The sequence below is a fragment of the Notolepis coatsorum genome, assembly GCF_963971535.1.
Source record: "Notolepis coatsorum genome assembly, chromosome: 13".
In the NCBI taxonomy this organism is placed as follows: domain Eukaryota; kingdom Metazoa; phylum Chordata; class Actinopteri; order Aulopiformes; family Paralepididae; genus Notolepis; species Notolepis coatsorum.
The window spans coordinates 113,121,742-113,148,222 of NC_140177.1; the positions used below are offsets into that span (position 1 = coordinate 113,121,742).

At 44.8% G+C, this 26,481-nt stretch overlaps 1 protein-coding gene across 9 annotated transcripts in view; it reads right to left on the bottom strand.

The window, feature by feature from the left end:
• dlg1b (discs large MAGUK scaffold protein 1b) overlaps positions 1-26,481 on the bottom strand; it is a 408,802-nt gene that overhangs the window by 20,795 nt on the left and 361,526 nt on the right. For 5 of the 9 annotated variants that reach the window (XM_084328063.1, XM_084328059.1, XM_084328067.1 and 2 more), the window contains 4 exons: positions 15,744-15,810; positions 13,144-13,243; positions 9,687-9,728; positions 690-740 (listed from right to left, as the gene is read on the bottom strand). In XM_084328063.1, the coding sequence (XP_084184189.1) occupies positions 690-740; positions 9,687-9,728; positions 13,144-13,243; positions 15,744-15,810 (260 nt within the window). Of the gene's footprint in view, positions 1-689; positions 741-9,686; positions 9,729-12,639; positions 12,674-13,143; positions 13,244-15,743; positions 15,811-26,481 lie in introns of all 9 variants that reach the window. The other 4 variants (XM_084328060.1, XM_084328066.1, XM_084328062.1 and 1 more) reach the window with 2 other exon arrangements.

Sequence of the window (26,481 nt, forward strand, 5' to 3'; positions counted from 1 at the left end):
GTTCAATGGTACAGGCTCATACAGCCTTTCTAGATATACGATAATTATCATATTTGTACGATCATGGTGGCTCGCTTGTTACAGACACAGAAACAGAGGGGTATAGAGGCTGCTAGAATGCATAATCTTAAGTGTTTTTCTTCCAGGAATCTCTTTTTGGGAATCTCAAAGACCTTGTTGAATACAATATGGGACTAAAGTTTACTAAAGTACAACTTATGTTTGGTAAACATCTTAGTATTTTAGTTTTGTTTGTGCACTTACATATGTGTGCACAGCATATGAGTACCAAAAATGCATTGCAAGTATATTCTCAGAAAAGTACACATATATCAACCGATACCGATATATGCAGGGTTTCCCCCCCCAAAAAAACAGAATAATTTCAGGTAATTATTAATTAACATTACATATCTCTTGTCGTGGAATTAACACAACATTATGCATACTTTTGACAATAAATAATTGTTCTTACTTGCTTCCATGGATAAATAAAGGTTAAATACATAAAGATATTTAAAAAAATGTTTACAGATAATTTCCGATATTACATTTTAATGCCAATACCGGCCGATAATATCGGACATCTCTAATTATTATACAATTATACTTTTAGTATGGAAAAGAAAAAGAAAAAAATTGCATCTAAAATGCAGGACACTTCAGCAGCTATGAGATTGGAGACTTACCTTCCTGTTGGCTGACTGGCTCGTACGACAGCACATACTCCTCTTGGCCACCTAGAGGGTGAAAGCGAAACAAGACGACAGTTTGATGGACATTTTTCAGCTTTGGAATGAATTCCTATAATGAGAATGAAGGTGGGATAATGCAGGGAGAGAGTTATTAACTAAATCTAATGGTGAAAAAACATTTTAGTTAACTGAAAAATAAAAATAAATAAAAACTAAACAGAAATGATATTGTGTACTTACAAAGCTAACAAGAAAAAATGTATACAGAAAATGTCTTGTTTGTATTACACAATACCTATTCTGAACAACCAAAATTCTTGTTGCTGTTAGCATACTGTAGGTAGTATGTAAATTTATGTTACACATCTGATGCTTTCAAATCCCGCTCGTGATCCCTCAAGGTGATCACATATCATGCCGTCACTAAACTATCAGCCAGCGTTGCGTCTGTGACTGAACCACCAGACCCTGGAAGAGTGGAGACCTTGCCATGCAGACGGGCTGTGGACACATTCAAAACCACCCTCCCATACATACTGTACATATTACACACCCTTACACTTTGAATGCCCAAACCGAGTTTTCTCGGGTTTACCCCCCGCGGGTTGAATGCCCATAACGAGAATATTCGTAATTTCTCGTTTTTTTATTTATTAGCCATCTGAATTCATATTTCATCAACCGAGTCTACTGTTGGTAATCCTGCCCCGCCGCGTGAATACTTTGGGCAACAAACATGTCCTTCCGCGTTGCTGATTGGCCAGCGTTGGCCAGCGCTCTCCTTCGTGAATACCAGCGCTCTACGCTCGTTTACCCCCTCATGAGGCTCCCCCCAGGTGCTCGTTGCCGCGGATGCGCATGAGGCTCCCCCAGGTTAATACACGCTTGACGGCACTCACACGCCAAGCGAGGCTAATCGCGGAAATGTAATGTTATGTTCGAATCTGTAGAATACATATTTATCAAAACATCATATTTATCAAAACAACTACCAGATTCACTCATAACGTTATTTCGCCAACACAGCCCAGATGTCAGAAACTGTACATTGTAACGTTATATAACATAACGTTATATAATGTTATTTCGCGTTTTATTCATAACGTTATTTCGCGTGACAACACAGCCCAGCTGTCAGAAACTGTACATTGAGGGGGTTTGAATCACTGTACATTGAGGGGGTTTGAATCACTGTTTACACTCCCCACTTACTGTACCATGTTCTACATATAGAACCTCATCTCATGCACCGGTTTGAATCAAAGCCCTATCGAACGTACTCAAGCTCTACTGTCTTTAACTATAAATGTTTACACTCCCCACTTACTGTACCATGTTCATTCAAGAGTGGATATATGTTGCATTAGGGTATGTATGTTTTTTAAATAAATGCCCAGTCTTGTAAATAATAATAACAATAATTGCGTTGTGAAACCTGTGGTGCTCAAGTGCAACATCCCTATATACTATATACTCATGTACCATGTTCTACAGTAAGTGGGGAGTGTAAACATTTATAGTTAAAGACAGTAGAGCTTGAGTACGTTCGATAGGGCTTTGATTCAAACCGGTGCATGAGATGAGGTTCTATATGTAGAACATGGTACAGTAAGTGGGGAGTGTAAACAGTGATTCAAACCCCCTCAATGTACAGTGATTCAAACCCCCTCAATGTACAGTTTCTGACAGCTGGGCTGTGTTGTCACACGAAATAACGTTATGAATAAAACGCGAAATAACATTATATTGTAGTGGCTACTGGGACATAATTCACGGCATCCTAGCCTTATGTGGTGTTTACTACATCTCCCGTGATCCTTAGCGGGGGATGACGTAGTTAAAGTGAGACGAATGAAAGATGGATGGCAGTGAGATGACAGTAGAGTGCGTATTAAAATAGTATTTTTGCATCGGAACACGACTCCGTTTTCACTATTATTACCGCATTCCTACATTGGTGACCCTGACGTGATCAACTGCGGCGAGAGTAGTGAGTTTGCTGGAAAACCCACCTACACATGACAAATATGTTGCTATAAAAACACACCTGAAGGAGGCTTTCGGTGTGTCTGAATCTGACCGTGCTCGCCAGCTTCTCTCTCTACCTGGATTGGGCGACTCAAAGCCCTCTGAACTGATGGATCACATGTTAGCTCTGCTGGGTGACCATGGGCCATGTTTTCTATTTAAGGAGCTTTTCTTGCAACAGCTACCAGACTATGTGCGTTTACCTATGGCTAATTCCATCCAAACTGACTTTCGCCAGCTAGCTAGAGAAGCAGATGTATTTTTCTCAGCTGGGAAGAGGTGTGTGGCAGCATCAGCCTACACCGTTGATGAGCAGGGGTTCCAGCCACTCTCTATCTCTGCCGCGGCTATGCCCCGCCGGGTGAGGCCGTCGGGGTTGTGTTTTTACCATGCAAAGTTTGGGAACAAAGCTAAAAAGTGTGTGCCACCTTGTAACTACGGTGGGTCGGGAAACGCACTGGCTGCCACTCATTAGCAGCCGTGAGTGTTGGCCATCCTGCAGGCTTGCTGTACGTCACCGACTCACTCTCCGGCCGCCGTTTTTTATGTGACACGGGTGCCCAGGTGAGCGTGTACCTGTTCCGCAACAGTAAGTGACTTCCGGGTAGGCCTGATTGGCCCCGACAGGCACGTGACGCGGCAAACTCAGGACGCGCAACGAGGCTGCTGAGAGCTGTCGCGCGGAAATAGGCTGTCTATTGCCATTCTCTAACACAAACTCTAACCTTAACCAGCTCCTTAACAGCGCCTAAACTTAACCGTTCTAACCTTAACCAACTCCGAAACAATGCCTAACCTTAACCTTAACCTTAACCATGCCTAACCTTAACCGGCGAAAGAATACACGTTAAAAAAAAAAATCACGTTAAAAAAAAAAGTTTTGATGGGATTCGAACTCACCAACAACGGACCGCAGGATCGCAGGACCGCTGCTCTGCCAGGTGAGCTATAGCGCCGAATGAGAGTCATGGCGTATTTGGACGGTTACGTAATTCCGTAAGCTCTGCCGCTCGGCTCCGCGGAGCGTGCCGCGCGGCAGAGAAAGTTGCGCGTCACGTGCCTTGTCGGGGCCAATCAGGCCTACCCCGGAAGTCACTTACTGTTGCGGAACAGTTACACGCGCCCAGGTGAGCGTGTTGCCGGCGTCCACTCAGGATTTTCACTCAGCGAGACGGGGCCCCGCCCTTGAAGCTGCCAATGGCAGTGCGATCCCTACATTTGGCAAACGCACCGTGGCATTGTGTTTTGCTGACCAGCGTTTCACCTGGGATTTTGTGTTGGCCAAGGTGTCTACTCCCCTCCTAGGCGCTGACTTTCTCTGCTCCAACAGTCTCTTGGTAGACGTGGGGAATCGCCGGCTCGTCAATGCTGAGACTTTTGGCTCATTAGCATGCGAGCGCAGTGACACGGCCACAATGACACTGTCCAGCGCCGTCGCGCCCACTGATGATTTCTCCCGCCTCCTGTTGGAGTTCTCGGACATCACAACACCCACCTTCTCGTCCGCGGCCACTAAGCATGGAGTCGTGCATTACATCTCCACGGAAGGCCCGCCAGTACATGCTAGGGCTCGTCGTCTCGACCCACACAAGCTCACCATCGCTAGGAATGAGTTTGCCTCCATGGAGGCACTGGGCATCGTTCGTCGGTCCGACAGTCCTTGGGCCTCGCCTCTCCATCTCGTTCCAAAGGCCAACTGCGGCTGGCATCCGTGTGGCGACTACCGGCGCCTTAATGACGCCACTACACCTGATCGTTACCCGGTTCCACACATACAAGATTTTTCAGCCCACCTTGCTGGAGCGTCTGTATTTTCAAAGGTGGACCTGGTGAGAGGATACCACCAGGTGCCGGTTAGCCCTCAGGACATCCCCAAGACGGCAGTTATAACCCCATTCGGGCTCTTTGAATTTTTGAGGATGCCTTTTGGCCTCAAAAATGCGGCTCAGACCTTTCAGAGGTTAATGGACGCCATGCTGCGCAACCTGTCTTTCGTGTTCGTCTACCTAGACGATATCCTGGTAGCCAGCACGTCCAAGGCGGAACACCTAACACACCTCCGACTCCTCTTCAGTCGCCTCAGAGAGCATGGATTAATCATCAACCCAGCAAAATGTCAGTTTGGTCTGCCTGCCATGGACTTCCTTGGCCACCACATCACTACTGCTGGAGCGGTCCCATTACCAGTAAAGGTGGAAGCGGTGCTGCGGCTCCCACGCCCTACCACGGTTAGGGCCTTGCAGGAGTTCATGGGGATGGTGAATTTCTATCATCGGTTCATCCCTCAGGCTGCCCACCTAATGCACCCCCTGTATGGGGCTCTCAAGGGCAAGACTCCCAAGCATGCCATCGCCTGGTGCGACGACATGTCAAAGGCGTTCTCGGATACCAAGGAGGCCCTTGCGAGCGCAACCATGCTGACGCACCCCGTGCCTGAGGCTCCCGTGGCATTGACAACTGATGCCTCGGATTATGCCGTTGGAGGCGTATATGAACAGTTGGTCGAGGGCATTTGGCAACCCCTGGCGTTCTTCAGCCGACAACTCCGTTCCAGCGAACAGAAGTACAGCACCTTTGACCGTGAGCTCCTCGCCCTGTACTTGGCGGTCAGACATTTCCGTTTCCTGCTGGAGGCTCGCCCTTTCACTGTTTTTGTAGACCACAAACCATTGATTTTTGCTATGGCGAAGGTGTCCGAACCGTGGTCTGCCAGGCAACAACGCCATCTGGCTTTCATCTCTGAGTTCACCACTGACATCCAGCATGTGGCGGGGAAGGACAACCCCGTGGCTGACTGCCTCTCGCGGGCCACCATTGGTGCGGTCCACCTGGGAATTGATTACGCCCGTATGGCTGCGGATCAGGTTTCAGACCCAGACATCCAGGCATGCAGGACGGCGGTTACTGGCCTCCAGTTGGCGGACGTCCCCTTCTTTGATGATGGCACAACGCTGCTATGTGATATATCTATGGCGCAGCCAAGGCCAGTTGTTCCACGGGCATGGAGACGACAAGTTTTCGAGGCTATCCATGGCCTCTCGCACCCGGGCAGGAAACCATCACAGCGCCTAATGGCAGCAAAATTCGTCTGGCCCAGGATGAAGGTTGACATTGGGGGTTGGGTCAAGACCTGCATGGCATGCCAACGCGCGAAGGTCCATCGACATGTTAAAGCCCCGTTGGAGCGGTTTGATGTGCCTGAGAGGCGTTTTGACCACATCAACGTGGATCTGGTGGGACCCCTTCCTCCCTCCAGGGGGTACACTCACCTTCTGACGATGGTGGACAGGACCACCCGTTGGCCGGAGGCTGTCCCACTCACTGCGACTACTACAGCTGACGTGGCTCGCGCATTCATCGGTACCTGGGTCGCCCGGTTCAGTGTTCCCTCTGATCTTTCCTCTGACCGAGGGGCCCAATTCACTTCCGCGTTATGGACTTCCATTACCCAGCAGTTGGGTGTCTCCCTCCACCGCACTGCGGCTTACCATCCACAGGCCAATGGCCTGTGTGAACGTTTTCACCGGTCGATGAAAGCTGCTCTCAAGGCCGATCTCCGAGGCGACACCTGGGTCGACAGACTTCCTTGGGTGATGCTGGGGCTCCGTACTGCACCTAAGGAGGACCTTCTTTCATCATCAGCTGCGCTGGTATATGGCCAACCCCTCCGTGTCCCAGGGGATTTTCTTCCCTGTGTTACGGCCTCCTGGTCAGCACTGGAACAGCGGGATGCTCTGCTGGACAAGGCCAAGGCTTTCTTGCCCATCCCCACCTCGTGCCACAGCGTTCCAAAGGTGCGTGTCCCGCCTGATCTGCAAGCAGCGGGGTACGTGTTTATCCGCTGCGACGCCCCTCGAGGCCCCCTACAGCCACCCTACGATGGTCCTTACCGGGTTGTGAAGGCAGGCGATAAGATATTCGTCGTTGACATGGGGGGGGAGGGAAAAACGGATCTCGGTGGATCGCCTGAAGCCTGCTCACCTGGATTTGGACCGCCCCATTGAGTTGGCCCAACCGCCCCGCCGCGGTCGGCCCCCTGGTAGGGCAGTCCCGACGCCTATTCTAGCTACGGCGGACCCCCGGACCTGCCGTCCGAGGCCTGTTCAGGGTCAGCCTACTGCTTTACCACTGCCTCGGTTTCCTGTGCCTGCCCAGGGGTACCGGAGTCGTTTTGGGCGGGTCGTCAGAGCCCCTGGACGTTTTTTGGGGCCAGTTCTTGTGAATTCTGGGGGGACGTGTGTAGTGGCTACTGGGACATAATTCACGGCATCCTAGCCTTATGTGGTGTTTACTACATCTCCCGTGATCCTTAGCGGGGGATGACGTAGTTAAAGTGAGACGAATGAAAGATGGATGGCAGTGTTGTTGTGCGACAGTAGAGTGCGTATTAAAATAGTATTTTTGCATCGGAACACGACTCCGTTTTCACTAATATTATGGCATTCCTACAATATAACGTTATGTTATATAACGTTACAATGTACAGTTTCTGACAGCTGGGCTGTGTTGGCGAAATAACGTTATGAGAGAATCTGGTAGTTGTTTTGATAAATATGTTGTTTTGATAAATATGTATTCTACGGATTCGAACATAACATTACATTTCCGCGATTAGCCTCGCTTGGCGTGTGAGTGCCGGCAAAAAGAAAATGCGCATGCGCGCGTTACCGGCGTAGGGGGAAAACGAGCGTAGAGGGCTGGCCGATCGCTGGCCAATCAGAGCAACGCGGAAGGACATGTTGGTTGCCCAAAGTATTCACGCTGCCCCGCCAGGCGCTCAGATGTGAAAAAAGCGCCTCCTATCGTCTCCCAGATGGTAATTCACCCTTTTGGATTGGATTCAATGAAAATGCATGGGGAAAAAAGACCCGGACTCCACATTTTACTTCTCACGCAAGCAACCAGGGCCGATCAGCTTCTTGCTGGACCATCAGAGCAGCGGGGATTATGTGTTTTACTAAAAGGATCGATTTTTGGAATGGTCAATCAGGAATTGGAATAATCCATTTGGATACCATCTGATCTCAGGTAAGGAATCTATTTTACCAGTATTAGGATAATGAGACCTTTTTTCACGGAGATATAAGCTTTCTCCCTATATGTGATATGGCTGTTTTGACTGTGCGAGTGATCAGGAAATAAGATTTATCGATTTACAGCTTGCGGAACCAGCGTGCATATGTACACATACTATTGATAATCTAGCGTTTATTTGAAAACGATTCATAAATAGGCCGAACAATGACAACGTTCTAGAATATTACAGTACATCAGCGTTTAGCAGGGATTCTTTTTTCTTCTTCTTGAAAACGAGGGCTTTTCAAAATGATATCAAACGGAAATGAACCGATAAAAAAACAATCCGCTTCGACAATGTTGACTGGAAATGGGTCATTGATAAGCGACGGGCAGATTAGACACATAGCCATAATTTAAAACATAGATTAGGCGATATTAACGTTAACATTGAAGTGGTGCTGGGCATTCAAGCACTAAATGTGTGCCCCCTGCTGGGCATTCAAAGTGTTAACACATTCGTGGCCAACCACGTATATATATACAATGCTTGAGGGCCAACCACGTATATATACGTGGTAAGGTTGTTTTGGCTTTTATTCCATTGTAATATCCTACTCAATGTCACCGAGCGGCACTGCAGATTTACCCTACTCTTGGAATTCGGAAAAGTGCATTACCGGCCAGATCCTCGCTGTCTCGACAATGCAGTGTTCCCTGTTACAGACCGGTGGTTTTAAATTTTTTATCATGGGTTGATTTTTTTGTTAGCCTAAAGCTATGCGTGTAGCCGATCGCCTGGAATAGTTTTTGGGACGCTGAATTCAGTATGCAGTAAAGGAATATAGCATCAGCCAATGGACATATGGATCTACCAGATGGCGATCGATAACTGGGAAATTTTTTTTGCAGTCCAACAGGCCACAGGTAAGAGCGATTTGACGTCAATTTCATGCTGATCAGGCCTTGCTTTGATAGCCATCCACCCGGTCAGCGAATGAGGCTACTGAGGCTAATGCCGTTATTGGTAATCAATAATCAGAAACGACGTCCCCCGCCCCCCCTTCATGCATTCATGGTGGACCATGATACCGATAAAATGCATTTAGATTTTTAGCTCTAGCTTGTCTATAGCCGAAACGCCATTCGATTTAACGTTATTAGCTTAGCACCCTATATCTTGCCTTCCAGGAAATAACCCAGAACATTCTGCTATAACGTTGATATTCACGACGCTATAAAATGGGAACGTATTGATGAAAAAATTCTTTATTTAAGGCATATTGAAGGGACGGTTTATCGTGTCAATTGACAATGACAATGGACAGATAGCAATAATATAAAGTATAGATTTAGCTCTACAAACAGCCTCACGCACAATGAAACCATGTTATGATAAGCTGGCCGTATAGAGTGAGATTAGACGGATCCCAGTGGCCGCGAATGAGTTAAGGCCACAGTGTACATGCAACACTTGAGCCTGCATTAATGCGACAGCCTTTGTAGTCATGCTGTTATCAAACGAGGTTCAGGGGGCAAATAACGAGAGCAGTGCGATTGGTTGAGCTGCTAGCATGTTGGCGTGAGGGGTCATGCTGTTATTGCCTGGGCAGCGTTCCGCTAGTCAAACAATAGCTGTAAAATAAGTTAGCCATTAAGCAGCGGAGTGCTGTTCCAGGCAGTGTTAAAGGTTCTTTTTGATATGATGTGTATATATAGATACTTGGACAAAAAAAAGAGAATAGCATTTTGCTGGGCTATTAGAAAAACATAGCAGAGCCAATATCTTCACATTCACAGACGTCCTCCTCAGTCAGTGGTAGATTTAAAAGCGTTATGATTGGTTAGAGTCAATGCTTTCAATCAGTGCGTTTGCCCAGATCCATCGTTTGGCGTATTAGGACAGAGAAGCAAAGCACAGTGGCTCAACAGCAGTGGGAGACTTACGGTAACTACTTTCACTATCGCTGGCATTAGAGGTCACATGTTCTGGAATTACAACAAAAGAAGGGATACATGTAGTAAGTTGTGAAGATAATGCCTTGCAAAAAAAAAGAGGTGACAAAAAGAAGGAGGACTATCGTGTAACAAGTCCAACTGGAGTAAAAAAATAAATAAATAAGAAGGTTACAAAAGTAGCACAACATATACCACTAACATACTCAAATATCATTTACACTTTACACCCACAGGCTTAGCAAATGCCTGGCATCATACTTCAATCAGACACATGATTCATCATTATCATCATCATTATCATCATCATCATTATCATACAACAAACATACCGACATACCACAAAGCAGTTCACGTTTATTCAGATCAGCCGTCATTTGACCTGACAATTAAAGGACATGAAATGAAACCCGTCGGGATATTACCGACACCTCCGTTCACCAGTGTTACCACGTTAGACTTTGTAAATAGATGTCAAGGGGAACCAATAAACCTCTGGGTTTTCTTTTTCACACCACGGTGACACTTCCACTTACCACCAGAAACACCCAAAGCAGCTCAGTGAACAGATGGGACACAGAAGGGATGGACTATGGAGCGTGAAGGTGAAGACAATGTGTGTGTCAGGGTTTCCCTTTTCAAGTTCCACATCATTTGAATCTCTCCGGTCATAATGCCCTGTGAAATTAATTCCCTCTTATTTTTTATTGGGTTATCAAGTAATGTACGTCCAGTAAAAAGTGCTTGTTTTTGCCACTGAAACAGAACTCGAGCTCAAACGGACACAAGTATCGCTCCTGTGAGGCGCGTGCACGTTCACCTTTGCGATGCCGCTGGATGTATGGGATGTGTGTGAGTGAGCCAGGAAAACAAAGAGGATTCTATGGACTAAAATAACGTTACCACAAAATGTTTGTTGCGTTGGAATACATCTACTGGTACCTTAGTTATCAGATGAAAACAATGGTTCAGGTTTGCCTACTTTGTGTAGTCTTCATGGACTATTGATATGGACCGACAAGCTGAAGTTAACTAGCTAGCTAACTGTTGTGCTACATGGACCCAAACACTCCAGACATCCTGGCTGGACCGAAACACTATTTTCTTAAGAAATCTGCCATTCCATAAGTGGAGAGAGCTGCTGCAGTGCAGACAAAGTGGCGGTAATGTGACGTTAATTATTATGGTAACTGTGACCTGTTTGATTCAAAATAAGTATTAAGCATTGGGTATAATGTTATTGCAATAAGCTCAATGAACACAGATAATATTTGACTGGAATTTTTCACATTTTTCCAAGACATTGAGATCTTCCTGGACGTGTGGAATGGAAACCCTGGTGTGTGTGTATTGGGGGACTGGTGCGTCTTGTATGTGACTGGTTACCTATGAGAGAAGAAAACAGGTGGGGTAGAGAGAGTGAGGATATGAAGGTTCTAGCCAACAAGGAGGGGGGGGGGACCCACAAGACTGGATGGCTGAGGTGAAGGAACAGGGGGGAGGAGGCGTGGAAGGGGAATGCCACCCATTTCAACAATTCACATGTTATTCCTGTGCACCAGGACTCTCCAGTCAGTACTTGTGAACGTGCACCACTCTCTCCTAAAGCCTGTGCACCAGGACAGTCCAGTCAGTACTCGTGAATGTGCACCACTCTCTCCTAAAGCCTGAAATAAGAGCAATAACCATCCGACTTGGGGCGCCCCGGTGGCGCACCACGTATATACGTCCTGGGTTAAAATCCGGCCCAGGACATGTGTTGCATGTCCTCCCCATCTCTCTCTCTCTCTCCCAATTTCCAAACTGTCCCGTCAATAAAATGCATGTAAATATCTCTAAAAAAATATCTTAAAAAAGAAAAGAAAAAAAATAACCTTGTGACGTCACTGGGATATGAAATCAAGGGCTGCGCCTGCTTCATAGACAATGAAGGGGGCTCTGACTTTGTGTAGCCCTAACATGTTAAAGGAACACGCCAACATTATGGGAAATGTGCTTACCATCTTCCCCAGAGTCAGACAAGAAGATAGATACCAATTTCCTCTGTGTGTTCAGTAGATGAAATAACATAAATTAATGAGTGGGTACAAACACCTCTCCCGGAGCGATCTGTATGCTTCCATTTCGTTTGTGTTAAAAGAACACGCCAACATTTTGGGAAATTAGCTTACCGTCTTCTCCAGAGAGACAAGAGGATAGATACCAGTTTCCTCGCTGTGCATTTAGTAGAAAGCTATCTGGCTGCACATTAGCCTAGCTTAGCACAATGAATGGAAGCGGACATGGCCGGTTAGCCTAGGTATTCTCCAACGAACACCTCTCCCGAAGGCTAACCGGCCATGTCCACTTCCATTCATTGTGCTAAGCTAACGTGCAGCCAGATAGATTTCTACTGAACGCACAGAGAGGAAACTGGTATCTATCTTGTTGTCTCTCTCTGGAGAAGACTATAAGCTAATTTCGCAAAATGTTGGCGTGTTCCTTTAAGCTAGGCTAGCTTGCAGCCGGATAGCGTTCTACTGAACGCACAGAGAGGTAATTGGTATGTATCTTCTTGTCTGACTCTGGAGAAGACAATAAGCGCATTTCCCATAATGTTAATAATTTCTCACCAAATGAGGTTTATGTTCTAGTAGCCTATTGCTAACAGGTCTGAACCAGAATACTGAGAGCTCACATAAACATGACACACAAAGTCACTTTACTGACCAATCATCACAGGAAAATTACGCAGATTTCACACCCCAGTGACATCACAAGTTTGACGGTTCTCTCTCTGACTTCTAGCTTCACGAGCGAGCGATGCATATTCACAAATATTGTCTAAACTGTCCTGGGGCATAAGAATAACACATGGATTCTTCAAATAGAAGTGGCCTTGCCCTTTAAGCTATAGCTAACCCAGTATATGACTGGCAGCTAGAGAGGGGGGGGGGGAACTTACTGTGGCCTTTGGGTATCATGTCGTCAGTGTTGTCCTGTGGGGCAGTCAGCAGAGAGCAAGCCAGACAGAAGAGAACAACCACAAGAGGACAAAACGTTACTGGAGTTACAGCGTGAGAGATCAGTGGGGGGGGGGGGGGGGGGGGGGGGGGGGGGGCGGGCTGCCTGCGGACATATCCAGGACAGTGCAACAGGGCGGCTACACTGGCTCAAAAGAGGAGGGACTGTCTTTCCAAGTTGTTCATGGTGAGTTAGATGTCCCAACGTCTAGATTTTGACAATCCAATGGTTGTTCTTCCCTCCATGGTTGTAAGACTTGTATCGGCCAGGCCCCGTTGCTATGCCAACTGGTGCATCCGCGGTGCTGACCTCACTGGCTTCTCCTCCTGACGCTGACCTATGATCTTTTAGACAGACCGCCCCGACACCCAACCCCCCCCCCCCCCCCCCCCCACCCCCCCTCTCCTCCCAGCGACACATCGCTCGCTCGCGCTCTTGTACTTACGGTCGACGTCACTCGTCTCCTGCTCACTCGCGTCCTTGTTCTTGTAGAAAGGGAACTTTCGGGAAAAGAGGTTCTTTTTACGCTTGTCATTGAGTGACTGCTGAGGAAGAGAGGGGAGGGGGATGGGGTGGGGGATGGGGGGGAGGAGGAGAAGGAGGGGGTGTGTATGATGTCGGTATGGAGAATAATGAGGAGCCCTCGCACCACCTTCCCATGAGTCTGTGGCTAAGCTGGGCAGCACCATTAAAACACTGAAGTTTATTAGTTTCCAATAGATATGATCACATTACAATGCTATGTGACTTTAGTGGCTGCAGGATACAATATATGAGGTTAATAAATTAACAAAAAAGTACATTTAGGAAATGCCTTTCGACATTGCTCATTTTTCCTATATAAAATACGTGTCGGAATAACATGATTTACCATTTTTAACCACAAATAGCCACAGAATCAGAGAAGTGTAATGAAGCACCAGACCACTAGAGGGAAACGTTTGGTTGTGAACCCAGAGGAAAGGATTCCCTGCACCGCCAGTCAGCAGTGCCTCGGAGGCCCCCGGCCTGACCCACAGCTACTGATAATAATGTCCGACTCGTAGTTAAGGATGTTGAATCTACTCACAGCCAAAGACTGTGTGTGCAAAGCAAAGAATAGTGCGGGGCGAGAGGTCTGAAAGCAGTATGCAGAGAGAGGTACACTAGTGCATGACAACTATTAAAAAAAAAACACCAGTTATTTGCATGCAGATAAGATGCAAACGAGAATGTTTTGCAGATCGCCACATGCCAATACGTACGACTTAACTACTTGTTTCAAAATCAAAGCTAGATTCATGATTTAATAAATTATCATTTGAGCATCAAAATGGGAAGTACATTTTATTTATTTGTATTTATTTAAGAAATACCTTCAATAGCTCAGAATTGTTGGAGGATTATTATATGCACATGTTTTCATGTAGCACTCATCAGAAGAAACAGCAGATGGCGTTAGATCAGAACAGACACATGTCATGTTAAAAGAACACGCCAACATTATGGGAAATGCGCTTACCGTCTTCTCCAGTGTCAGACGAGAAGATCGATACCAATGGACCTGTCTCAAACCCTGCCCTCTTTTCTTGATCCTCCAATCACAACTGTCGCTTACCTCGGACAAACCAAGTTTGTCCGAGGTAAGCGACAGTTGTGATTGGAGGATCAAGAAAAGAGGGCAGGGTTTGAGACAGGTCCATTCCCTCTCTATGCATTCAGCAGAAAGCCATTAGCCAAAAACACCTCTTCCGGCGTTTTAAGCTACAGTGGGGTAGTGGTCCGTATCCACTTCCATTCATTTGTGTTAGGCTAGCTTGCAGCCGTTCCTACTGAACGCACAGAGAGGAAATAGGTATCTATCTTCTTGTCTGACTCTGGAGAAGACGGTAATGTGCGTTCCCCATCATGTCGGCGTGTTCCTTTAAAGATCGGAGCAGACGCATGTCATGTTAAAGAGGAGGATGGCAAGGTGAGCGTGCGTGATGGAGCGGGTGAGAGGAAATGAAAACAGAGCGGGGTGTTCAGCGGAGGTTGGTAGCAGCAGACAGTCAGACGTCAATGGCAAGCGTTTCTTCTCTCCTTGGGGTTTTTCCACTCATGCATGTCTTTTTCTTTTTGGACGTCGTCTCTCAACTCATCCCCCACCCCCCAGTGCCGTGTTAGGAGGTGGGTTGCCATTGGGTGTTTTGGGCTGGGCACGTTAAAGGAACACACCGCTGGGGGGGGGCAGGTGGAGGTAGGGCGAGGGGGTGCTTTACATTTAATTTTCTATATATATATATATATATATATATATATATATATATATATATATATATATATATATATATATATATATATGGCTGTCGACAAAATAAAATGTATGGGGCAGTGGCAGTCAAAAGATCATCAATACATGCTGTTAACCGGCTAGCTAGCGTTTCAATTAAACTGATTAGTATGTGTAGTTAAAGTGGCAGCAACTACTACAGGATAGTAAAATAAAATTTCTGAAATTATTATACAAATGCATGATTTATAATATAGCAAACGAGAAATAACTAATTCTAGTGTTGCCAACTGCTTAGGCTTTTACATGCAGAATATCATTAAGGCATTCAAGGGTCACTTCACCAAGAAACAATGCTGATATATTTTGCACAAAATCTCACACACATCCAAAAACTCAGTTTTGCACACATTCATTTAGTTTGACAGTTATTGAGAGTTTGAACATGCCCACGAGACATTGACATTGAATACAGATCAATTAAATCATGAGTCAATATAAAACGAGGTATGACATCACCGGTGGCCAGATTCAAACTAACTTACCTACTCTCAATAACTGTCAAACTAAATGAATGTGTGCAAAACGGTTTAGAGCTTTTGGATGTGTATGAGATTATGTGCTAAAAAATAAGTCAGTATTGTTTTTGGTGAAGTAATTTACAATAAAATGTAAATAAAACCTTGCCATGCAGACTTACAAAAGCCTCTAGGCAGAAGTGCCCTGTTTGGTATAGCACTTTGTTTGAGTGACAGTGCTCCTCAGTACCAAGCATGCTCACTTCAGTCACTTACCCCTCTGTCTCGAGATCTGGAGTTGAACTTGACTGTCTTTAGCCGCGCCCTCTCCTTCTTCTCTACCCTGCAGTGAAAGGAGAGGAAGATCATGCACCATTAAAAGGAACACGCCAACATTTGGGGAAATTAGCTTACCGTCTTCTCCAGAGAGAGACAATAATATAGATACCAGTTTCCCCTCTGTGCGTTCAGTAGAAAGCTATCTGGCTGCATGTGTTAGCCTAGCTTAGCACAATGAATTTGATTACGGATCCCCATTAGCTGGTGCCATAGCCAGTGATGGGCAGTAGCTAGCTACAAGTAGCGACGCTACATAGCTTAACTACATTTTTCAGTAGCGTGATGGTAGCGTCGCTACTTTTGAATCAAGTAGTGATCTCTGTAGCGCAGCTAGTTTTCTAATCAAGTAGTGCCGTAGCGTCAGCAAAACGCTACACGCTACATATCCGGAGAAACAGACAAAAAAAAAAAAAAAGAGTGTCTTCGGTCCTGAGAGTGTCGTGTTCTTCTGTCCTGCAGCTGGATGCTATTGGAGAAAACCCACTATGATTGGTTGGTTGGTTGGTTTACATATGAGTATGACGACTCACGATTAGGCCAAAACATTCTGGGTAGGCCAATCAGAGGCAGGATAGGGCGGGACATGCCACTCCAGCTCGGCAAACCAGGAAGTAAAAAAAATCTAAACACAGAGTAGACCATGAATGAATGAACGAACCGTTAGTCCGCGCGAAATAGCAGAAGGATTCGATGTTTCCAGGGCTGATGGCATTGATGAAGATGATGTCAATAACAACAACATATGTGTTTATTGTGTCCGCCAAAAACGAAGCTTCTCTCAACATCCCACACGTCCAGCACTAACTTGAGAACACATATATTCAGGTAAGCTGATGAAAAGCTTTCCCAAACAGCACACAAGTCAGTGCACTTTGTCAACAGATTTAACTAACATGTTTCACTGTAGGCAGAAAATGAACAATATTATGGGGGTGGAGAAAAGCAAAAACAAACTACCATAAATAGTACATACACTAAGAGGGAAAATATCACCTAGAGCAGTGGTTCTCAACCTGTGGGTCAGGACCCCCAGGGGGGGTCCCCACATGATTTTGGGGCCATGGAATGTTTTGTGAGTTACATATTTAAATACATTTGGTCATTTAGCTGACGCTTTCATTCAAAGCAACTTACAAATTGTGTACAACAAGTCAGCAGGAGTGAGTGGTACATCTAGCAGCCAAGGATAAGTAGTATTGTTTGTCTAGCAGTGTCGAGCTTGAGTGTTATACTCTTGAGTACATACTGTACTGTAGTAGTATATACATATTAGCATAGTTGGTGGTAGTATAGACATGGTAGCATAATAGTAAAATGCAGTAAGACAGTTATTATTAGTTAAAATTCAGATATTGAAGAAGTGTGTTTTTGGTTGATAAAGTGGGCAGGTTTCAGCTAGGAGAGGGTATCAGGCAGCCAGAAGATGCAGAGTTTAGGGATAAATAATACATAAAGATAGAATAGAAAAGAAAAAGACCATTACTGCATCAAAAGTAATCAACAAACTATACTATAAAAACTGATCAAACCAAATGGTCTCTTTCTTTTCTTTTGTAGAGGCTGCACCCAGCTAAACTTGCCTTCCTGGATTTTGTACATAATACAAGTTCATGTTAAAAGGATGACACAAAAAGCCAGACCGAGGGCTTGTTTCAGTTTTATAATAAACAATCAAACTGAGCATTTATTTTGCCTGTCTATTTGTTTGATGGAAACCTGATCATGAAGTAAAAAAAAAAAAAAAAAAAGTAGTGCCGATGTAGCTAGCTATTTTTGCCATATTCTTGTAGTGTAGCTTGCTACATTTATCTGGGGATAGCTTCCATTGTAGTTGAGCTATATTTAATCGAGAGTAACTTGTAGTGTAGCTTGCTACATTTTCCAAGTAGCTTGCCCATCACTGGCCATAGCAACCAGCTAGTCTTTCTGAAGTTCCTGGGGTCCAAAAAAAAAAAAAAAAAAAAAAAAAACATACAAAAACAATTATTATTGCAAAACAAAATTATTAAACGATGATGAGGAGGAGGAGTACAGAGCCCTGGTGGAGAGCTTTGTGGGGTGGAGCGACAGCAACCACCTCCAACTCAACACCAGTAAGACCAAGGAGCTGGTGGTGGACTTCCGGAGGGGCAATAAGAGGCCCCCCCCGATTCCCATCACCATCCGAGGGGAAGAGGTGGAGGTGGTGAACTCATAAGTTCCTTGGGGTACACCTGAACAATAAACTGGACTGGTCGGATAACACAGAGGCCCTCTACAGGAAGGGACAGAGCAGGCTGTTCTTCCTGAGGAGACTCAGGTCCTTCAACGTGTGCAATAGACTGCTGCAGTCATTTTACCAGTCTGTAGTGGCCAGCGTCCTCTTCTATGCTGTGGCATGCTGGGGAGGCTACATCAACTCAAGGGACACCAACAAGCTCAACAAGCTGGTGAGGAAGGCTAGCTCCGTGGTGGGAGTCGAGCTACCTAGACTAGAGGTGATGGCAGAGAGGGGGATGAGAAGGAAGCTGGCTGCCATCATGGAGAACCCCTACCACCCCCTCTACGACGAGCTAGTCAAGATGAGAAGCACCTTCAGCCACAGACTCATACCCCCCCCGACACTCAACTAACCGCCTCGGACAGTCCTTCATACCAGCGGCCATCAGGCTCCACAACAGTGGGCAGCGACTAGCGGCCTCCAGGCTCCACAACAGGGGGCAGCGACTGCTGCCAGACATTGACCTAGGACTAATAGGAACCCAAGGAGGACAATAACACTACCTTAGGCATACTGCACCTTATGTGGATACTGTGATACTGTGAATAATGTATATTTCAGTTAGTTAGATAGTAAATTATAACACTACCTGATGCATACTGCACCTTATGTGACACTGTGAATACTGTGAATATATATTTCAGTTAGTTAGATAGTAAATTATATTGACCTATTTGTTTACACTGCTTGTGTTGTTTTTACTACCTGTACCCCCCCTTCCCCCATGCTGCTATGATGCCTGAATTTCCCCAAGGGGATCAATAAAGGAATATCATAATTTTAATCTTAAAAGTCAGTACTCAACACACAATGCATAATGAAACTAACAATTAAGATGGCTAAAATTACATGCAAGCAAAGAAACAGAAAACAAAAAAACAAAACAAAATACTTTACAGTGTTAAATACAATTTAAGATTATTTTTAAAAGTGAATCTACTGTAAATGCAGCAGAGGTTTTGAGGCAGGTTATTCCAAAGAGTTAATGCTCTAAAAATAAAAGATCTCCTTAAAGCGTTGGTTTTTGGACCTGGCAATTCAAGCTGCCCACTACTGGAACCTCTAGTGTAATGATCATGCACAGTATTACTATACACAATCTGTTTATGTATAAAAACAGGAGTTTTACTGCTCATGACCAACTTGAACAGCACAATCTATTTTCAACGTTAAAGGCCAACTTGCAGGTTGTATTTTTGTTCAATAAACAATGTGACTAGGCCAACACTGACTTTCATGAAGAGGGAAATTTTGTTTTACCGAAATTGACCCAGTTTTAGCGTTTTTATCAAACATTTTGTCAACCAAACCACAAGCTCCACGCACATGCATATTTTATTCCATGGATCAATAATGTGCGTGTGTCATCTTAATGCTGACGTCACGTCAGGTGCAGGGCAGCGAGGGGCTCTGAGAGTCACACACAGCTAGTGGCAGGCAGAGAGCTACATTTTCCTGAACCCATCAGTTAGCATTTACTTTTATGATTTATTTTATTACCGTAGTTACTATTTACTTTGAAGAAAACAGATTTTGTATATAAAACATGGCATAACTTGATGAAGATGATGCACTTGTCAAATGTTAAGTCTGACAACTTCAGGAGGACATAATCAGAGCAGCATAACTAGACCACATACCACTTTAACATAACCTGTAACCTGTCAATGGATCAAGGTTTGAATGTTCCCAAGCAATGTTTAAGCGACCTTGGGTTCTATGAAAGGCGCTATATAAATTTGATCTATTATTATTATTACTACAGTACTTCTACTTCAGTAGCATTTTGAATGGAGGACTTTTACTTTTACCAGAGTACCATTTTATCTGGGTATTTCTACTCCACTCATTTATGGTTATTCACTGAAATACTTCATAGAATGTTAAATATTGGTTCAGGAAAACAAATAGTTCTCTATAATCCCCAGTGCTCAATATTTTAGATTGTATATCTAAACATGTGAAGAATTCCATAGAGAATTATACTTTTTGTGCCAACAATCATTTTATGAGAAGGTTGTTGCTTCTTTTTAAACGGCAGGCATCTAGTTCATATATTATTCAGAGCGTCACCTGGTGCATTAGAGTTTTAGTGGCTCATGCTGCAGGCTGATTGGTGGATGACAGCATGGGCTGAGCCTTTGAATAACTAGATTGACAGTAGGAGGCCAGCAGACAGGCTGTGTTTAAATATTCACAGAGAGGAACATGAGATGGGCTGAAATGTGCCATATAAGAAGTTCTAAAAAAAGAGAAATAACCTGATACATTCTCAGACCTGCTCTCAAACAAGCTAAAATGATATAGCTTAACTGATGATGATATAGCTTGATATAAAATAAACTTTTGACATATTTTTTCTATTATCTGGAAACTGGGGGGGGGTTAAGGATCTAGCATAAGGTTAGGCATGAAATATCCTGGTTCCAATTTATTCCAATAAGGGGTGTGTGGTACATCAAATAAACTCAATGTATTGTGGTTTGTTCTATGTGGGAAATGGGATGATGTGGGAAGTCGAAGGAAGAGGCGATACAATAACGAGCGTGACAGGTCCTTCAGTGACTTCCTACTTTATTCATTCACAAAATCACCGCTGTACAGACACCTACCACTCTCCTATATCTCCTCCCCTGTGACCCTTCAACTCTGGAGTGAGAGACTCCCTCAATGTGACACCACAATGTAGTAAATTACTATATCGCAAACATAGAGTACAAATTGTTACGTAAATATTTTCTTAAGCCACTGGCACAAGACTTGCTTTGGCGTTTTACTTCTCTCGCTCTGGTTCTCTCCCTCTCAGACAAAAAAATACATCTAGAAATGACAGAAGTCGCCTTTTAATGGGCGTGAGTAGGCGATTTCTCCCCCACTCATATTTGTGCCACCAAGTCAAATATTCCATTGCACCACATACATACTCTGCACACACTCGCCCACCCATCCAGACCACTGGTGAAGTAGGCGTGTGTTTTTGTATCTGGAGGGAACAGGGAAAGAAGTTTATACGTGTTCAGTTTGTAAAGGGTAATAGAAGGTGGAAGTAGATGAATTGGTACAGAAAAGAAACGGTACTGGATTCATCGTCTGGCAGTGGTTTGGCTATTGCAAGGAAGATGTTGAACAAACATCTTATCAATACTTTTATTGAGTGTGATGGACCTTAACCCTCTAAAGCAGAGTGTCCCTTCAACAAATGTGTGGTGGTGATGTGTCTTAACCCTCTAAAGCCCAGTGTCCCGTCAACAAATGTGTGGTGGTGATGGACCTTAACCCTCTAAAGCCCAGTGTCCCTTCAACAAATGTGTGGTGGTGATGGACCTTAACCCTCTAAAGCCCAGTGTCCCTTCAACAAATGTGTGGTGGTGATGTGTCTTAACCCTCTAAAGCCCAGTGTCCCTTCAACAAATGTGTGGTGGTGATGTGTCTTAACCCTCTAAAGCCCAGTGTCCCTTCAACAAATGTGTGGTGGTGATGTGTCTTAACCCTCTAAAGCCCAGTGTCCCTTCAACAAATGTGTGGTGGTGATGGACCTTAACCCTCTAAAGCCCAGTGTCCCTTCAACAAATGTGTGGTGGTGATGGGACTTAACCCTCTAAAGCCCAGTGTCCCGTCAACAAATGTGTGGTGGTGATGGACCTTAACCCTCTAAAGCCCAGTGCTTTTACTTGTGTTTTTACTTTTTACTACTTATCTATTATGCCATTTTTGTTTGCAGTGATGAATGAAATATTTGTTTGAAAACTGCAGTCTTCCATATGTCAACAGATTAGGTTCTTTATTTTCCAGTGGAATATAATACTTTTATATTTACTCTCAGTGGTAATAGTGGTCCAAATATGAAGGTAACACCAAAAGTGATATATTTTCACATTGTCTGCTAAGAAACGCCCAGAACAATATCCATATAAATGGCTGTAACACACTGAGGTAAAGGTGTATTTGCACCAGATATCACATGGAGGTTCAAAACACCTAAATAGAACGTTTCATGTTGAGAAAACAATAACTCCCTGGTAAACTATGCTGTTATTCAACAAAACATAAGGTTCTTTCACTGGGCGTTTTTTTATTATGTCAAATATTGTATGCTCACACAAAGGTGATGTATGTTGGTGACTTGACACTGCATCATGAATGAAGGGTAGGTTCCCCTGAATCATACACGGTATAACACTTGATACTGACTCAAACCTTTTTCTATGTAGGCTTTAGAGGATGAATGCTGCTTCACTAGCAGAACACTTTCTCTGGCTATCAACTAGATTTTAAATAAAGGACTGTCCACAAAAGGGGAAGCAGTTGACCCGACATCTTATTACATAAAAACTAAAAATAAATGATGTTATAGGCTATAGGTATGCCATTTCACCCCTAAGCATCGTCATGTCCCCTTTAATTAATTTAATAATTAATCGATATTCAATAGCATTTTCAACACCACAAGGCCCTGTTCAGTTTCTTGGCTTCATATCGTTTTCATATTTTCTGCTCTTCGAATACAGCTGGTAGTGTAGGCTGTGAGGCTGAACTTCTCAACATCGCTCTAATACTATAAGAGAAATATCACACAATATCACTTAACATTTTTGTATTATTATATTATTAAATAATCTTGTGTATAAATGTCTATGCATCACATTTTAAAGCTTTATAATAGATGTGTACTGTGTGTTCTCAAGCACAACAGCTGACCATAGTCAAAGTCAAATCAATTGCAACCCAGCTTTGTGACTCATCAGGCCTGATAGCTCTGAGGAGGGTTAGCTTAGCTTTCTGGGACATCTTGTTTAATGCTTCAGGGTGTTTGGTGTGTCAGTGCTTTAACGTTAGGTGCTTTGCTAAATCTGCTGCGTCATCACTCCGCACTACTCTGTAGCTTGCATAATGGGCTTGCTAGTAATACATCCTTTTGCCTTTCCTTGTTCATTCGTCTCAAACGCAAAGCATTTTCAAACAACACTCCTGTAACACTCGTGTCATGGAGGCTCTTGCCATATTTAATACGCTAACAACAGACAAGATCCACAAACTATTTGCAGGTGAAGTGGAAGAGAGGAGTGCGTGTAGCAACTAGTGTGTGTCACTATTGGAGTGAGGAAAATGCAGGTGCGGGCAACTGGTATCGATAGTGTGGCAAATATGGGCGGCACGGTGGGACAGTGGTTAGCACTGCTGCCTCACAGCAAGAAGGTCCTGGGTTCAAACCCCAGCAGGGTGTGGAGTTTGCATGTTCTCCCTGTGTTCACGTGAGTTTTCTCCAGGTACTCTGGTTTCCTCCCACACCATAAATACATGCATGGTAGGCAGGGACTACAGATGAAAACTAACTCATTAGCTAATTCTGGCACATTTACATTGATGTGGAAACTGAAGATGTTGATGAATGTGCACTGTCCCTGGGTAAAATAAATAAATAATAAACTTAAACTTAGGGCGGCCGGGTAGCGCAGCGGACTAAGCGTCTGTCTACCACCACAGGGCCAGTGGGATCGAATCCGGCTGTGGTGCCTCCGGCTTGGCTGACCGTTCATACTAACACAATTGGCAGTGTTAGCGGGTGGGAAGCTGGCGTGGGTGGGTCCTGGTCGTTGTTAACAGCGACTCCTACAGTTCGGTCGGGGCGCCTGCACAGCAAGGGAAGGATCTTGGAGAGGTAGTGTGACCTTCCACACGTTACACTCTCCCAGTGAGAGTCCGCGCTGCCAGGTGAAAAGAAGCGGTGGGCTGGCTACACATGTGTCGGAGGAAGCATGTGATAGTCTCCGCCCTGCCAGACCGACGGTAGGGGGTAGAGTGCGCAACGACCAGGAAGGGGATTGGGAATTGGCATAATGACTAACATTGGGATGGGAGAAAAACGGAAAAAGATAATAAAAAAATTAAAATAAAATAAAAACTTAACACTTTGGGTGCCGGGAACCGTCTTTAGACGTCTTTGCTGGCCATGCTAAAGTTGCCGGAGGACGCGTTACGTCGTCCTTATATCAATATTTCAAAAATCTGCGATCGGATTCATATGTCCCCTCCGCGTGAATATTAAAGGCAACAAACTTGTGTTCAGCTTTTCGTTCAGCGTTTCTCTGATTGGCCACACGGCCAATCAATCAATCCACTAGCACACGCCCTTGCGGCAAGAGAGACGCGGCAGGAGCGCTGGTCGAACCAGCGGTGTTCTGTTGTGTGACTGTACTACAGCGGTGTTCTGTTGTGTGACTGTACTAAACTCTTCCACCACATGACCGACATTTGACATACAGTACACCTCCTATCTATGTTGGGATTATGTTTGGTCATGACAAAACAATAAAAATCGCTACTGTTAGTAATGCTGCCACCACCCACTTCAATGACAGAGCTCTCATATTTGCGAATGCATAAACTATATCTTAAATTATGGCGATGTGTCTAATATGGCTGTCGCGAAGTCATTGATAAGCGACAGCCATATTAGACACATAGCCATAATTTAAGATATAGTTTATGCATTCGCAAAATAAGAGAGCGCGCCGCTGTCATTGAAGGGCTTCCTACAACAGAGCACCGCCGCTGCTGCTGCTGAAGCTGTATCAAGCCGGCGGCGGCGCACGGAAGCCGGGGATAAACCACCGCGTCGCCCCGCTGGCGCTTCAGGCTCAGCAGCCTCCACGGGCGAAATAACATATAACGTTACAGTTCCACACTGATGTACAGTGAGTGTCTAATATGGCTGTCGCGAAGTCATGCCTCTCCCTCTGAAAGCCCATCCACGCTGTGTATCATAGAGACATAGAGCACTGGGTTTTATCACTGGAGATATATTTCTCACCATTGTATTTTGCGCCCTCTGACAATATCATAATGATGTGGTTTATATATTATATCCACAATCATTCATCTAAAAAATTGTATGGGCTTTGATTAAACATGTAACCTACACCTACTGTAACTTACTGTACCTCTGCTTCCTACAGCACAGCAGGTAATGGCGCTAATCAATGGAACGCGAAACATAATAACGTTACGCTTTCTAGTTCAGCGCATTTCATAACTGTATGGGCTTTGTTTATACACGAGTGAATCTGGTAGTTGGTTGTTAAAAACGCGATACATAATAACGTTACGCTTTCTAGTTCAGCGCATTTCATAACTGTATGGGCTTTGTTTATACACGAGTGAATCTGGTAGTTGGTTGTTAAAAACGCGAAACATAATAACGTTACGCTTTCTAGTTCAGCGCATTTCATAACTGTATGGGCTTTGTTTATACACGAGTGAAACAGCAGCCCAACACAAGTGCATTGGAACAGCAGCCCATGGTACACAAGTTGACGTGGGACGACTGCGCTTGCCTGCGCGTGGGGGCGGGGGGGCGCGGCCAATCAGAGAAAAGCCGAACACAAGTTGGTTGCCTTTAATATTCACGCGTCCCCTCCGCTGGCCTGAGATCCACCAGCAGGACCCACTGAGCTCTCTGGCGGTTCAGGGGCGCCATCTGGTGGCCGATCGGCGCAATCGCCAAACAGGATGTGCCATAGAGGTTGTGCTAGACGTCCGTAGTACTTCCGGGCGCTCGCTATAGGTCATGGGACTCTGGCTCGTCACGCTACACAGTGATCGATTGGCAATAACTCGATAAACAACATGATTTGGACGTATATACCATTTTATACAACGGCATGCAAATTTCTCGATTCTGATTGGCTGAAACAATCAGACAATCCACGCTGCTGGCCCAGGACCCGCCCACAACCGACCCACATCACATCACTCCGCCGGATCACAAGAAGGTGGCCAATAATATTTACAAATGGATATGTTAATGGCGACTAAACGACTAAATATGAAGCGATTCTGTCAAGGGGAATGTGTTAGCCCTTTAAACAATGTTGGATGATGTAATTGATGGGTCTTGAGGCAATCTAGAACAAAAGAAAAATCGCGGTTTCATTGATAGATTAATTGATTGATTTAAATTTCTACTTCCTTCTTGCTACTGACTGCAGCGTTCTCTCTCACTGTCCGACGCTGGCGTACCCACAAACACACACACACACATACACACACACACACACACACACACACACACACACACACACACATACACACACACACGCACACACACACTGTGACACACACACACACACACACACACGCACACACACACACACACTCCTGTCTGCAACAGCGTGGGAGTCAGACTGAGAGAGAAGCAGCGCTGTTTTAAGTGAGCATGGTCTATTGAATTGATTGATTGGTTGATTGCTAATTTTATTACTGTACCCCTGGTTTCCAACTGGTTAAGTTTAGGCTAAAAGAAATAAATAAAAAAATAGGGCGAAGAAAACGTTTTTTTCCTATGCATTCCCTTAACAATTGTGTGTATTGAGCCGTACTGTATTGTACCCATTCTGCATCTGGTAATAAAATTTT